General features: G+C 37.9%; 1 protein-coding gene across 6 annotated transcripts in view; it reads right to left on the reverse strand.

Annotated features, from left to right (window-relative positions):
- SLC4A7 (solute carrier family 4 member 7) overlaps window positions 1–17043 on the reverse strand; it is a 101759-nt gene that overhangs the window by 36679 nt on the left and 48037 nt on the right. For 4 of the 6 annotated variants that reach the window (XM_062215396.1, XM_062215399.1, XM_062215407.1 and 1 more), the window contains exons 7-10: window positions 7434–7549; window positions 5356–5513; window positions 4029–4116; window positions 2216–2362 (exon numbers count right to left, since the gene is read on the reverse strand). In XM_062215396.1, the coding sequence (XP_062071380.1) occupies window positions 2216–2362; window positions 4029–4116; window positions 5356–5513; window positions 7434–7549 (509 nt within the window). Of the gene's footprint in view, window positions 1–2215; window positions 2363–4028; window positions 4117–5355; window positions 5514–7433; window positions 7550–14488; window positions 14858–17043 lie in introns of all 6 variants that reach the window. The other 2 variants (XM_062215420.1, XM_062215414.1) reach the window with 1 other exon arrangement.

The following is a 17043-nucleotide window of genomic DNA, read 5'->3' on the forward strand; positions in this document are numbered from 1 at the left end:
AACAAATTTCCCACATTGTATTTCTGTACAAAATCGACAGTACTATTCCCCTGGCTGTTGTGGGCATTTGTGAAGTCAACAAGTGGATGGACAAGCTCTTTCTCTATCTCTTCCTTTCTCTGTCACTCTGCCTTTCAAATAAATAAGTATTTCTAAAGAAAAATAATACATGTAACAAACATGTATATAGGTGGCAAACAGAAAATAAAATGGACAAATATCTCACAGTGGAAAGACTGAAGATAAAATACTTATGAGCACACTCATCAAGAAGAATGTAAATTAACTGTAGGTAAAAAAAACTTTGTAAAATTCTGTAATACTATAAACACCAACTTGAAAGAGAATCAATTGCAGAGACAAAGCATGTTCTTGAATAAAGAGATTCAAAGTCATGAAGATGTCAATTCTTCCTTGGTTACCAGAGAAATCTAACTATTCTAATTAAAAAAAAAAAAGTAGGTTTTATTTCTGGAAAGAGAAAGCTATCTTTCAATCCTACATAGAAAATAAATATACAAACACAGGCAAGAGAACTCAGGGGGTAAAAAAAAGTAAGAGAAAGAACAAGAGTAAGTCTAGATTTATCAAGCATAAAAACATACCAAAAAGCCTCAAAAATTAAAGAGTGCAGTACTGGTACATGAATAGACAGACCATGGGAAAACAAAAAACAAAAAAATTTCCAGAAATAGACCTAAATGCAGATGGAAATTTAGTTAATGATAAAAGCAGTATCACCAACCAAGGGCAACAATGTTTAACATTTTAATGGAATAGGAAACCATGCAGCAGTTTAGAAAAAAGATAAGGTTGGAGGTACACCCCACAACATAGGCTATGATAAATTCCCAAAGGTTAATGAACTTAAATGGTAAAAAGAGGTGGTAAAGGGCAAGGATGATGAATATATATGCAAAATCTTTTCATCCTCACTAATCACAGGAATGTAAATTATACACTTGATATAACAAGACACGTATCTTAACGACAAATATGCAAAAGCTTAACACACAATATGCTGGTGAGGATGGAGGGAAATGGGCACTCTATTCTATAATCAATATAGCAGTTCAAACTGGTTCCAGCCCATATAGGGGATTCTGGTAATAAACCTACTAAAATTATAAATGAATTCTCCTTTGAGCCAGGAGTCCTATTTCTAGGCAATTGTCTTACAGAAACATCTGCATAAGAAAATAGCATATGTGTACGAACCATAGCATGGTTTATAACAGTAAAATATGAAAGAGAATGAGCAACAGTACTTCCATCAATAGAATACAACACAACGCACTTGTTTAATAAAAAAAAAATTAGCCGGCGCCGTGGCTAAACAGGCTAATCCTCCACCTTGCGGCGCCAGCACACACGTGTTCTGGTCCCGGTCGGGGCGCCGGATTCTGTCCTGGTTGCCCCTCTTCCAGGCCAGCTCTCTGCTGTGGCCAGGGAGTGCAGTGGAGGATGGCCCAAGTGCTTGGGCCCTGCACCCCATGGGAGACCAGGATAAGTTCCTGGCTCCTGCCTTCGGATCAGCGCGGTGCGCTGGCCGTGGCGGCCACTGGAGGGTGAACCAACAGCAAAGGAAGACCTTTCTCTCTGTCTCTCTCTCACTATCCACTCTGCCTGTCAAAACTTTAAAAAAAAAAAAAAATTAGTTTCCATGATTTATGATCAGAATGCCAGGAAATTTTATAATGCTTGGGACCAGAAGTATTTTGGATTTCAGAGATTTTCAGATTTCAAAATATTTACACAGACCTCAATGGTTGCACGTTCTTAATTTGAAAATCATAAAAGCATCAAGATCTGAAACTTTTTGAATTAAATGGCAGTGCTCAAAAACTTGAAATTCAGGGCATGTTGAACTTTAGATTTTCAAATTAGGGTTGCCTAACCTGCATGAAAAAAACAAGGTGCAAAATAGGATAGAGGCAGAGGGGATGGGGTGGGTAGGAAGGGAGGCAGAAAAGAGGAAAGCAGGAATGGAGAACTCTGAAGAAAAAAGAAATAACATAATGTTTCCGAACAAAAACCCAAATGACACAAAAACTACCAACAGATGGTCACCAAGAGAAAGTAGACATGAATTCAGACAAGGGGTAAGACCAGGGTAAAACTTCTGAGTATACCTCATTGTAGTTTTGATTTCTGAATGACAAAAATGTATAATCTACTCAAAAATATTAAGAGAAGAACAGCTGGAGAGTCTTACCTGAGAAGGAACACTTTTTGGTGGCTCTATGCGAATGGAAGGGTCCCACTCTCCTGGAGGCAGGACAGTTACTTGATCTAAAAATTCATCAATTCCAGATAAGAGGTCATTTCTGTCTTTTGCTTTATAAGCTACATCATGAAAAATCTAAAAAAAAAATCAAGGATTTTAAAATTGAAAGAAAAGTCTATACATGGCAAATTCAATTCAAATATCATGAATACATTCCCAATAAATATAATTATCTAAGTTCCTAGCCCAAGTAGGTATCCTCCCACCTATGGTAATAGCTTTGTAACCCATTATTAGTATTATCATATGAATTAATAATAAAAACGAAAGAAGAAAATAGCCATGTTTTAATACAAAAGATTTTTTAAAAAAAATTTTTATATGGGAAATACTTGGTAAATTCATTAAATAACATAATGTGATATTAATATTCAAATAATTTTATTTAAGTAACAGTTAAGGATAAATATCTACTGGTTATGTACTATTTGCTAGGAACAAATACAGGCATTATGGATAATACAACAGGCAGGTAAAGCAAGGTTCTTCACTTAAGAACCCTTTTTACCTAGAATAAAAGATAACGAAACAAGTAATTAAATAAATGTATAATTGTAGGTAATGATCAACTCTGATAAAATTGACTAAGAGAAAGAAACAAAACTGATGCAGAACAAGTGGCTAGAGAAGAGGTGAGTGGCACAGGACTGAAGCCTTGAGAAACCTGCCAACGCCAGCTCAGGGAGGAGCTATTAAGGTAATAGCAAAAGGTTTAAACTTAAAGCTAAACATATAATAGGAAGTCATCACTATTTTCAAATCAAGGAAACAGTATATTCAAGTTTACATGTTACTGGTAGTGGGTGAGGGGGGGAACTACAATAACCACAAAGGTCATTTGAATCACCAAAGAAAAGAAGTGCAGACACCCTGAGGCTGAGAAATGGAAGTGCAAATGCAACGACTATGATGGCTGCAACGCAAAACACACTGAGGAGGTAATATCAACACAGTATGATGACAAACTGGTTGCGACAAGACACAGACACCACATCAGGTTCAGATATGGGGTTTCAGATACATGACAGACATGTCTGGCAAGCACCTGATGAAAAATTCTCTCCCAAAAAGAAGCAAATGGAAGATCTCTCAATCTCCTGCCAGGGGTCTTTCAAATAAATCAATCTTGAAAAAAAAAAAAAAAAAAAGATACAAGGTGTCCAATGATCCTGACAAAAAGGTCTTAAAGATTGTACCAAATAGTTAAAGGGTGAATGAGATAAAACAATACAGAGAGCCAGCGCTATGGCGTGGTAGGCTAATTCTCCTCCTGCAGCGCCAGCACCCACATGAGCACCGTTTCTAGTCTCGGTTGCTCCTCTTCTGATCCAGCTCTCGGTTGTAGCCTGGGAAAGCAATAGAAGACGGCCCAAGCCCTTGGGCCACTGCACCTGTGTGGGAGACCTGGAAGAAGCACCTGGCTCCTGGTTTTAGATCAGATCAGCTCTGGCCACTGCAGCCATTTGAGGGAATGAATCAGCAGCTGGACAACCTTTCTCTCTGTCTCCCCCTCTCACTGTCTGTAACTCTACCTCTCAAATAAGTAAATAAAAATAATCTAAAAAATACAGACAGCAAAGACAATTATTTTTAAATTCCCTATGAAAGATAGGAGAACTGTTGTTTAATGTTATAGTTATATAGTTATGATTCTATATATATGATTATGAAGCATATAGTTATACCTATATGCTTCATAATCAATGTCTACTACAAAGGGACTTCAGTATCTTTTAATTACCTCATCTGTCATGAGAGTTGCTATTGATCTTCCAATTTCATGGTACTGTGGTGCCTTGCCTGCTGGACCCAACAACAAAAACAAAAACCTAAGGAAATAGTAAAGCACACAGGTTTAAAAATAAACAACCACATATACAAGTCTAGGCAACCACAGAAAAAAATCATTCAGATGGAAACAAGAAAACACTCAGACTACTTTTCCATCCCCTACCCACTCTGACTAAAGCAGACCACCAAACTAAGTAAGGAAGGCACTCATGACCAATTTTCTACCAAGTTACCACTTCGCTCCTTCCTGAGGGTAAAACAGTAACTAAGAAATAAAATGTTTTACATTAAAGAATCCCATCTTCTATATCCTTTTGGATTACAGAAAACAGATAAATCTGGTATGTAGGGACAAAAACAGAGAATTACTTAACATCAAAAGTCCTGTTATCCTGACGAAGTTAAAAGCACTTGATTATAACCTTAGCACTACAATAAAATATTAATAAGCACACTCATAGAAACTGGAACTATTCACCCTCTGAGTTCATGAGCATTTACATATAAATCCATACTTATTTTGACACTGCATCACTAATGCAACTGAATAAAGCAAACTAAAACTATAAAGTTTCCATCAGGCTCCTATTAACTCTTAATATTTACTTACATTATAAAATAGTAAAAAAAAAATTTTTTTAATATCTCATTTGCAATTAGGCTTCTACAGTCAACTCCTAACAAACTGATTACTCTTTACAACACAACTTGCTAATTATCCTCGTAGATGTTATCTCATATTTAACTGTCACTTACAACATACACTCGACAGAAAACTTTTACCCAGCTAGAACACAGCATTTTGCCTAACTCAAAGGCAGTACAACATTTATTTAACCAACCCTATGAGGTATTACCCTCAGATTACAAATGACACTTAGAAAACTTAAGTCAGGCTTGGTTCCCTCCATATAGAAACCAAGTGGCAGAGAAAGGATTCAACTCCATTCTCTGATTCCAGTACCTGCACAGAACACCACATCTTAAGTAATTAATTGGTTTTTAAACCAAAGCTTTTAAGATACAGAACTACTCATAAAGGTACACAGTATTTCTCAAAAGGATGACGAAAATTTTACTTACTGTTTAGTGCTACAGAAAAAAGATAACTCTTTTAGGCTTTATTACTCAAAACAGTTGATATAATAACTGAATATCAACACTTAAAATAAGCTTTTATGACATAAAACAACATGCTTGTTCTTGCACATTTAATGGACAGAAACTGGTAGGTTTTGAACGTGCTTAGAGAGCATTCCTTGGAAAGAACTCTTTACCTCGTAGGAACAGGGACCTCGGTCAACCCTGAGAGGAGGACGGCGGGAGCCAGTCTCACAAACGCAATTATAGGTCTTTCCAAAAAGTCTACTTCTCCTACAAGAACGTTGGATGCTTCAGCTCCCGTGGGAATTTTTCTCATGAAATTCATGTCAACCTATTGTCAAATAGGTTATTATTAAAAATAAAATCTGCATTATTTATAAGGCTATAGGGAAACAGCAAAGAAAATGTTTTTTAAGACATTTGCTAATCAAAACTTATAACCTAATAGACATATAAATGCTAAAATTTTCACAAAGAATGGAGGAGACAAATACAAGAAGGCAAGCAAAACACATTCTATCAATACTACCACTTAACTATCAGTCTTCACTACTTCAGGTCTAAATTCTCAAATATTAAATTTGAGAAAATTTTCAAAAATACAGCACTATCCTTTAAAAACTAAAAGGACAAATATATAGGTCACAAACTAACAAGGTTCATGAAATTATACACAGTGCTGAAAATAATCACTTCACAGTTCTCTATTATTTAACATTAGAAATGAATTAGTTCCCTTATAATTTTTCCCAGAAATCTTTTATTGAAGGTATACAAACATCATGCATTTTATAAATACAACTTCAGGAACACAGTGATTCTTCCCACGGTTCCCCTTTTAAAAACAACTGAGCATGTCCCAGTGTTTTCATTATATTGGGGATAAAAAACTTAACTTGTATTTAAAATTAAATAGCCCTTGTTGCTACAGACAGATGCTAATGTCCTAAAAGTGAAATTTAGTTGCCTGTGTATAATTACAAGGAGAAGGTAACAAACATTGATTATCAAAAGAGGTGAACTTCTTCATGTATATGCAGTTTCACACAAGTCACTAAACAACCACTTACAGGGCTAGCTATTAAAAAGAAAAGCAGCACTTACGGCGGACCTCTTGAGTCCCACACCCAGTGTGCCACAACTACAGTGCCAGGAGGCAGACTCCTGCCCACGGGAGACAAGGAGGTGTACACAGGGATAGGCCAAGTGAAAAAAAGTAAAACTGTGACAGAGGAACAAAAATAAACGGCAACTGCCATGTCTAGAGGACATCTACAATGTAAAGTACACTCATTTATTCACTTAACAAGATTATTCAGTTAGAAACACAAGGATTTTAAGAATGCAACACCTTTCTGCACAGCCAGTGTCCCTAATGCAAAGCTTGAAGCTCAGCAAAGCTACAATGCAAACCATTTAAACTCCTTTTCTGTAAAATGTTGACTTGTAGACTTTGCATCCAAGAGTAAAAGGCCTAAGCAAATCGAATTTTATTTGACATAATCACATTTAATAAAAAGTCTTACATTGGATACAAATATTAAAGTATTGTGAGTATCCTATAGCAAACAAATATTATCAAAAAATTTCTCTAGCTTCCTAGGATCAATTGTTCAGTGTAATTTAAACTTAGTTTTTCTGCCCTCTTCTTTTGAAATAAGATGGGTTGTTTTGGGGGGGGGGGGTATTTTTTGTTGGGGAGGGAACTATTTCAACTAGATACTCATCTGCCAGAATAAAAAAAAAAATCATACTCCAGACATTTATTTTCTAAATCCACGGGTTTACCTGCCCAGGGGGGAGCAGACATGTTTCCCAGTGGCAATCCTTGAAATATGGCACCAGGACACTAACTCTGGGATCACCATTACAGTACCAAAAAGGCTACGTCTAGTGCTGCAACACCATTCCCAGAATTCACCTTTCTAGTGGTGGCAGCTCCAGAATCAATGATGAGAGCACAAAAGGTACTGAACTTTTAGGACATCCATGGGTAGGTATGGATGGAAATACCATGCTACTCACATATTCATTTTTCAGAATTTCTGCATTAGCAAATAAAATTATTTGGGTACTCAGAGACTAATCTTTCTTACAATTTCTGATTTTAACATAGCACAAGCATCACATGTAGGTCTGGAAGCACAGTCTATTCGAAGATTATTATAATTAACCCTAACAAAGCCACACATTGCTAATTATTTTCTCGATAGGAATAATGGCGAAAATTTATAGTTAATGACAGAATTACCTTGCTGAAGTCAACAGTACTATTTTCTCTGCTTCCTCCACCGCCATTACCTTTAATTTCTCCGCTTTTACTACTATCCAAGTTTCCAGGAGCAGACTGTGGTGAGGCCAAAATGCCTGTATTGAAAAACAAACAAATCCAAATTAATAAGGACCAAATTCACTCTGTAGCCTGACTGTGCTGATTTCCTGAAAGTGATGGTTTTTATAAGCATATGTGCACAGTAAAAAAAAAAAAGAAAAAAGAAAAACAGTGCCAGGTGTTAGTATCATACTAGCAAAACTAGAATATTTTAAGCAACAATGAAGCTATATATTTTAATATTTAAAAGAATACAACTAGGATTTACAAAAATGGTGGCCCTTTGCAAAAGAAAAAATGTGAGTTGGCATGGATCCAGAAAAGATGGAAGACAGACCCAAGATTGATTATCACTGCAAATGCTTGGGGCATGCACTTTCAGTTCATCTAGCAAACATGTGAACTGCACAAAGCTGATTGAGGCCCAACTACGCTCAGCATGCTTACACCAAAACAGTGCAAATTCTCTCACAGCACCTAAGTATGGTTCAGAAAATCTAAGAGCTGTGCTGATTAAATTTCTTCCATAATGCTTCCTCAACAAGTTTCATTTACTGCGATAGTATTATTAGCTACTGTCATTATTCCTGAGAAATGTAACTTTTTAAATATAATAAGCAAGTTTTTTACATTATAAGTGTAAAGAGTAAGGATGTTATCATCAAAGAGCTGTCACTCTGAAGTTCTCTAACTTGAACTCACTCAACATGTATGATTCAATCAATAAAATTAGCTTGCTTGAATTCAAACTGATTGCTCTTTGGACTACAAATGATGTCTGCATGTTCAAGCATTAAGATTTTCATTTCAAGGGATATTCAACAGCGACATTCACAACAACTAAGTAATCCAAAAACAGCAATTAGTATATGACCCATTAGTCCTACAAAAATTCAAATCTCAAGCATTTACAATTCAAGTATATCACACAGGTTTTTACCATTAAATGTGTCTCATCTGTTTTCCCAAAAGTGTGGTCTAAGAACATAAATGAATTATATCCCAAAACACTGAATATCATGGGGGGGGGGGGGGGGGAGGAGATAAAATTTTAGTTTTGATTGTGTCACAACAATCTAGTGCTCAATGGAAAGTCAGTTAAAATCTGTTTTGTGCTTAGATCCTATAAACTCTAAAGGTTTTCTTTTTTTTTTTCCATCAGTAATCAAGTCCAGAATTTTAAGCACATCAGAAACACTTCCAAAATCTAATAAGAGTTTTATATATTCTGTGGAATACAGCAAACTGAAACTAATCAGTAACTGAAACTCAGTCACTTGTGTCTACTACTCAAAGCCAATGATGGAGACCTCTGTGATATCCATTTCTCCATGACAAAAAAACTAAGTTTAAAATAAGAAAAAATAAATGCAGCAGTTGCAATCTATTATAGCTATGAGCTCACTCTCTGGAAAAGGTAAGCGACTCTGAAATAAAAACTATTTCCTAAGACAACTCATTTCTCACAGCGTTTAGCTCAGCATGGAAAAGTTATTAAGATTCCTCTTCTTTGACCTTTGTCCCGAAACTTCTAAAATAGAGTCCCTTCCTTGCCCAAGGGGTATAAAAGTTTTCCAGCAGCTGCAGCTTCTACCAACTCTACAAGAAAACCAGGAGTAAACCTAAGAAGGTTCTGGTGGCAACTGCACCAGAGCATTACCTACTTCCAAATGCTGAATATATTCAACCTGTGAGCATGTAACTAATGCCCGCATAACACAGAGTTTCCCAGTTGCCAGAACCATGACAGAAGAATGGAATGAGAAGGCTATGGGGCCAATTAGGGATATGTTGGAAATGGGAACAACAAATGAGGTAAAACTCAATATTGACAAAGCTAGGAGACATATCCTGTAGTTACCTGGCTAACCTGGTCACTTGGAATCTGTCCCTTTTTCCAAACTAGCGTGTCAAGGATTGGCCAGAGTTTCCACCATCGTCCTTCCCACACTAAGTTACAGCTGTTTTCTCAATCAGTAAGGCAAGTCTCTGCTTCTACACCAAATCCCTGGTAACCCAGAATTAAATGGGTAAATCACAAAGCTCTCTATCATTTGCACAGAAAACTCACAAGGACAGTATTACCTTGCTTCAAGGAAAAAAAAAACAAAAACAAAAAAACAAAACCAGGCCCAGTGCAATGGTGTAGTGCCAGCATCCCATATGGGCACCAGATCAAGTCCCGGCTGCTCCACGTCCAATCCAGCACCCTGCTAATGGGCCTGGGAAAGCAGCAGAATATGGCCCAAGTGCTTGGGACTCTGTACCTACATGGGACACCCAGAGGAGGCCTATGGCTCCTGGCTTTGGTCTGGCCTACCTCTGGCCATTGCAGCCATTTGGGGACTGAACCAGCGGATGAAGTTCTTTGTCTCTCCCTCTCTCTCTCTCTGTAACTCTGCCTTTCAAACACAGAAATCTAAAAAGAAAAAAAAAAAAAAAAAAAAAACAGGACTGGCACTGTGTCATAGTGGGTAAGGCCCCTGCCTGTAGTCCCAGCATCCCATACGGGCGCCAGTTCAAGTCCCAGCTGCTCCACTTCTGACCTAGCTCTCTGCTAATGCCTGGGAAAGCAGTGAAAGATGGCCCAAGTCCTTGTCCCTTGTACCTGCGTGGGAGACCCAGAAGAAGCTCCTGACTTCCTGGCTACAGATCGGCCCAGCTCCAGCCATTGTGGCCATCTGGGGAGTAGTAAACCAGCAGATAGAAGACTCTCTCTCTCTCTCTCTCTCTCTGCCTCTGCCTCTGCCTCTCTGTAACTCTGCCTTTAAAATAAATAAATAAATCTTTAAAAAAAAAAAACTAGAAATGTGTAAAAACAAAAGCAATGAGATTTAAAAATCACACTCTGTTCAATCTACTATTTTCACACTTACATTTTGTTCTCAAACAGCAACTCTAGCTGGAGAAAGGTCAATACCAGAGTTGTCTGTCACTTAAAGTCTGAAAGCATAGAGTGGGCAGGGGCAGACAGGTGCAGCTGGAGAGGAGGGATAACTTGTAATGATCTATAGCAGGTAGAGTCCAAATGTTACCAGCATGAAGAAATTATCTATATCTTGGGTGGTGGATGTGCCCACCCTTCTGATCTGACCATTACTCACTATATACACAAATGTATCACCTTCCATAAAAATATACAATTATTATGTATCAATTTAACAGGGGTTGTTTGGCCACACTATTATAGTGTTAGGCATCCCTATTATAGTGCCTTATTTGGGTCCAAGCTCCTCTGATTCACATTCAGCTTCCCACTAACATGCACCCTGGGGGAGGCAGCAGGTGATGGCTCAAGTATGTGGGTTCCTGCCACCCATGTGGGATTCCCAGGTCTGGGCTCCTGGCTTAAGCCCAGCCAACTCCTGGCTGTTGAAAGCATTTGGGAAACAAATCAGCACAGGGATGATCTCTCTCTGATCTCTCTGTCTTCCAAATCAAATGCAAATACCTAAATAAATTTTTTAAAACAACGGAAGAAAAAAATAACAGCACTGGGTCTTAATCAGGGAAAATTACATTCACCAACAAATACCCACCAATGTTTAGACATACCTGGGTATCACACTTGAGGGAACGGGGGAGTATTATACTGGCAGCTAGTAGCCTGAGCCAGAAATGAGCTGAACTCACACAAAGTACAGGACTGCCCCTCCCACCCAACCAGTCCAAAATGTCAACAGTGCCAAGACTGACAAATACCAAGTTAGGAAAGGAAAAAAAGTTACAAAAAATACTAAAAAGTTTAGTTCACCTCTTTTACATGTAATTATTTTCCAAAAAATAACTAATAGGAAATGCTACTTTATTATTGGTAAGCACAAGCAATGACTCCACAAACATCAATGGCATGTGTTTCTTCACAATTAAGCTAAGTCAACTTCCTCCTTGAAGACAATATTGGATTTCAAGGAAATGCCATTGGAGTTTCTAGGCACTTTGAAGCACCGAACGTAGTTAAGCAAGGAATTATGTACAGCTACCTCTCTGTTTCTCTTCAGTTATCACGGAACTTCCATAGATGGACTTCCAAACAGTAATTGTGAACTTTTTTCCTCATTAAAAATTCCCTCTCTTCTCTCCATTATAATTTGTAGTCTTCAGAAAAGCTGATAAATCTCATCACAAACACACACACACACACACATACACACACACCCCTCTCAAGGAATGGAGCGAGGGGTAGGGAAAATACTTGGCGCACCTCAATTCTCAATTGCTCCTTTGATCCCTGGGCATGCCCCATCTAATAGGCCATTATCCATCATGAACCTACATATCTCTTCCTTCTGACATAAAATTTATAATCCCTTATTATTTTTAAACTGAAGCTGACAGAACAAGAAATCTCATGGTTAAGGGTAAATATGCTAGAGGTGAAAACAAATGCAGCAAGTAAATTTAAAATCAATTTTGCTCAAAGAAAAAGTAAATCATAAAGTAAAATCATACTAGTTCTTTTCAGTTAAGACTGGAGTGCTGAAAAATTTCAAGTAATAAATGCTAGGGTGTTCTTCCTCTTTTATGGTTAGTTACCTCATTAAGCTTTATCTTTCTTTCATTAACTTGCAAAATTCACAGTGAAATACAACACCACAGATGACGCTTAAGTGGATTTGAGGTCAAATCTCTATTCTGGTCAGTTACAACGTAGTCTTAATATCTCTAAGTCTTTTTCTCATTTGTAAAATTCCTCATCAAATTATTGTTAAGAATTAGAGAAAAGATACTTGAAAAGCACCTATAACTGCACTGGGACACACTCTACACAACAGTGGTAATTATGATCCTGGTTATAGCAAAAAGTACAAAGATTTGACCACAAAACTTCCATTGCTATTTGTAAAAGTATTATCTTTCTCGCAACTACAACAATCTTTTTGGTATGTTTGCAAACAAACATAGAAGAAGACTGCTTTCCCAGAGCAGTAGGAACACAAAGAATGGAACATGTAGGTTGCCACTTACTAGCTGTATGATTCTGTTAAATGTAATTAACTTAAGGGCTGGCACTGTGGCGTAATGGGCTAAGCCTCTGCCTGTGGCACCGGCAACCAATATGGACACTGGTTCCATTCCCGGCTGCTCCTCTTCCAATCCAGCTCTGTGCTATGGCCTGGGAAAGCAGCAGAGGACGGCTCAAGTCTTTGGGCCCCTGCACCCACATGAGGGACCTGAAAGAAGCTCCTGGTTCTTGGCTTCTGATCGGTTCAGCTCCAGACTTTGTGGACATCTGGGCAGTGAATCAGTGGATGGAAGAGCTCTCAGTCTTTCCCTCTCTCTGTAACTCTCTCTCTCAAGTAAATGTCCATTGAACTTACATGAATTTGCATATATGCTAAATAGCCTAATTAGTAACTAAGCTATCACTGAAGTGCTAGATATTGTTAGTATTTTGCAGAAAGGTGATAGTGCATATGTGATTAAAACCACTATTGAGCATTAATAATGCTCAATGAGCACATTGATGATTACCTAAAACATGAGTAAAAAACAGTCACTAACAACACTTTACACCAATTAGGTGGATATATGTGTAGAAATCTACATAGAATAGAGACTAACATTGTGTTTACAACAGTTAAGTCATCACTTGCAATGCTGGCATTCCATATCAGAGCACAGGTTCCAGTCCCACCTACTCTGCTTCCAATCCAGCTTCCTGCTAATGCACTTGGGGAAACCGTATAAGATGGCCCAGGTACTTGGGTCCTTGCAATCCAGGTGGAGTTCCTGGTTCAGACTTCAGCCTAACCCAGCCCTGGCTCTTGGTGGGGATTTGGAGAGTGAACCAGCAGATGGAAGATCCCTCCCCACCCTGCCTCTGGCATTCTGCCTTCCAAATAACAAATAAATAAATCCAAAAAGAAAAACATGTATATACAATCAATGTCAAAGAACCCAAATTATCATAATGGGTAATTATCATTAGCATAAACAGGATGAAACCCACTATGAAACAATTTTTCTCTTCACATACCAAGATATAACCTAGTCATACCATCAGGAAGTCTGTTCCCAAAAATCTCAAGGAAAATTTGGATTAAAGATAGAATCACATTACACAGAGGGTCACTAGTAATATTGATGATTCCACACAGTCAGTCATTACAGAATCTAATGCTTTCAGAGGCAAAAATGAAAAAGATTCTATTTTTCTTAGGAAGGCTACAGTGTACTACAATCTCTAGAAAAAAAAATTATCAAAAGGATAAAATGTACATAACCTCATTACAATCTAAGTACAAAATGCTTTTATTCACCTGAGTGAACTGCACAAGAAAAGCCATTGTTCTAAAAGATAATAAAAAAATCATGGCAAATTAAAAAGTTAATTATAAAAAAAGCCATGTTTTGGCCGGCGCCGTGGCTCAACAGGCTAATCCTCCGCCTTGCGGCGCCGGCACACCGGGTTCTAGTCCCGGTCGGGGCACCGATCCTGTCCCGGTTGCCCCTCTTCCAGGCCAGCTCTCTGCTGTGGCCAGGGAGTGCAGTGGAGGATGGTCCGAGTGTTTGGGCTCTGCACCCCATGGGAGACCAGGAGAAGCACCTGGCTCCTGCCATCGGAACAGCGCGGTGCGCCGGCCGCAGCGCGCCACCGCGGCGGCCATTGGAGGGTGAACCAACGGCAAAAGGAAGACCTTTCTCTCTGTCTCTCTCTCTCACTGTCCACTCTGCCTGTCAAAAATTAAAAAAAAAAAAAAAAAAGCCATGTTTTTCTGAACCAAATGCCTTGACCTCTAAAACCTCAGTGAACATTTTTGTAAGGGCTTCAATTATGTGTAGCCTATATGTAACTTATATTTTTAGTAAATCTATTCCTCTGTAATATAAAGAAAAAAAAGACATGCAGAAGTCAAAATAAATGAGAAGCATTATCTACGTTTGCCGCTTAAGTTATGTGCTGGAAGGCATTCCAAGTGCAGGTGATCCAGAGGCAGAAAGCACCACACATGGAGGAGTGGGATAGTTGCCTGGAGTTAAGCCAACATTTTCCTCATTCTTCTGCTCCTGGCCTTCCAGTGCTTCTAAGTCTTCCTCAGGCGGATGAATTACTACTGTGGGAATATCATCACTGGCAGGTGAGACCAGTAGCTCGGGGGCCTGCAGCTGACTCTGCTGGGAACTTCTGGAGGTCAGGCGACTGATGCTAGGGCTGGAAGGAGGGCTGCTTTGAGGGGTGGGTACTGGGGTTGTACACCTCGAGCCTGCAGGGGTTCCGGCTCTCGAAGAAGGAAGGAGATGACTGAGAAGAAGAGATAAAGGCGATTCTCCTCTCAGTGAAAGGTTTGAGGCAGAGAGACCTGTCCGCAAAGAGTGGCGGGAGGCTGAAAGGCCTTCCCCTGAGATAAAAACAAATAAAGGAAAAACGATGAGGGTCACTGCAGAAGGCAACAGAGACACAAACATCAACATGCACTGTAAATTCCTACCAGGAAGGGCCCAAAACTTCAAAGTCATGCTCTCAGGGTTAGCAAGTCAGTCAGGTTTCTAAGTGTTACAAAGTCAATGAAAACTTATTTGATATATCTTTAGGGAACTAATTATAATTCAAAAGAAAAACAAAAACAAAACAACGTTAAAGATACATGGTGGGAGACAATATTTATGTTGAAAGTTAGAATGACCAATAATGGCATTTTCAAAAGGGATAAAATCAACACGAAGTTGCTGCTTTAATAAATACAAATGAGAATATAATAGAAAAAAAAATCTAAGAAATAGAATTCAAACCAAAACTCAGCAGAATAGCTTAGTGTATTTCTCCTATGTTGTACCAAAACACTACAGATAGCTTAATCTCTTATTAGAAAAGTCCACATTACTTAATAATTTCTAACTTAAAAATGGTATCAAGTTGGCATTAGATATTTATAACACAAAGTCAACTGGACAAACATCAACTAGGTGGTGTTCTCAGGAAAATTTAAGACAAACAAAATATAAAAACTTTCTAGTAAGAAAAACATAATATCAACATTAAAGGATACTTATTCTTGTTGTAAGATACTGATAAATACCCTAAAATATGTTTCTCATTTCTAATTATAGCAGCTCAATTTAACCAAATGCATGCAAAAACGGGGTTCAAAAAGTTCATGGAAAAATGGCAAGAAGATGATATGGTCACTCGATGCAAAAATATCTTGAAACCTATGCACAGTTTTTTCATAAAACGCATCTTTCATGAAGTTTCTGAAGACCCCCTTGTACAATATTTGAATTAATTAGGTAAGAAAATATTTCTCACCAACAAGAGCAGTAAGACTATTTCAGAACATTTCCAAAAGTCATGCACACTTATTGATAAAACACTTGACATTTTCTATTAAGTGCAGCTTACAAGAATAACATTCCTCTTTTAGGAAAAACATGAGAAATACAACAATCAATCTTATATGGTGTAAGTTACCAAAGCTGTATGCTCAAGAGATTCAGAAATCATTAAAATAAATTAAGCTCTCATCCATAACCACTGCCAACCACTACCACTTAGTTAAAAGGACTCTACATGCAAAACAAAACAAAAAACTGTTAAATTACAACTATAAAATAACAAAATAGTATATTAAAATGGCAATTAAGAAAAAAATAGCCATTGTCTTATGATTAAAAGGAACCAAACAAAAGTATAACTGGAGAAAAATCAGGAGCCACTCACTGCATATGAGGAATAAAGATGTAGTACAGCCCCTCTGGATAAATGAACTCATTTCACCAAAGTAGAGAATATATAATCAATTAAAGGATGAAAGAAAAAAAAGAAATTATAAAATGTGCCATACACAGTTTACTTTCAAAATGAACTTAGGTCCAAAGGAGACATTCTTTTAGCCTTTAAGGTTCCGTAAATACGGCAAGGCATAATTTTAGACAGATTAAAATGAGTTTTAAAATGGTCAAATTAAGTATCTTACACTAAGCTTCAAAAGATGATTATGGTCAACTCCAACTATGGCTGTCAACATTTAATAGCCATTTTATTACTTCAGCAACAGAAAAGATGAACAGAAAGACACTGTGTCCCCCTCCACTTGTCATCACTGTAATCCTCACACAGGTTTTGGATAACAGCAGTTGCTGGAAGCAACAGTGCTCCTTGTAAGCTGCTCCACTACCTTGCATAGGGTTTCCCCATCAAAGTAAGTATTCCTTCAGAGAAAAAAGAGTGCCCTAATGATGTACTGCGCTGCTTTACATAGCAGAAAATAAAGCAAGGCAACATTTCCAGGTGTGCCAGCCTTAAGACACTGACAGAGGCAAATGCATACAAAAACATGCTTTTCATACCCTACATAACCTGCTACTGGTCCATGAATGAGAAGAGCTGGAATCTGTGCCAATATCAATGATGTCAAAAACACCAACTAGGTCACTCTTAAGAGTACAAGAGAAACAATCAAAACATTTCACAAATTATGTAAACAAAGAGCAACGTAATACTCAAACCTTCTCAAAAACTCTTTTGACAAGAAATTAGAGTATATTTAGGAAACAAAAATAGCATTGGTGGGGCAGGAGTTGGCAC

The sequence above is a fragment of the Lepus europaeus genome, chromosome 2 (assembly GCF_033115175.1).
Source record: "Lepus europaeus isolate LE1 chromosome 2, mLepTim1.pri, whole genome shotgun sequence".
Taxonomy (NCBI): domain Eukaryota; kingdom Metazoa; phylum Chordata; class Mammalia; order Lagomorpha; family Leporidae; genus Lepus; species Lepus europaeus.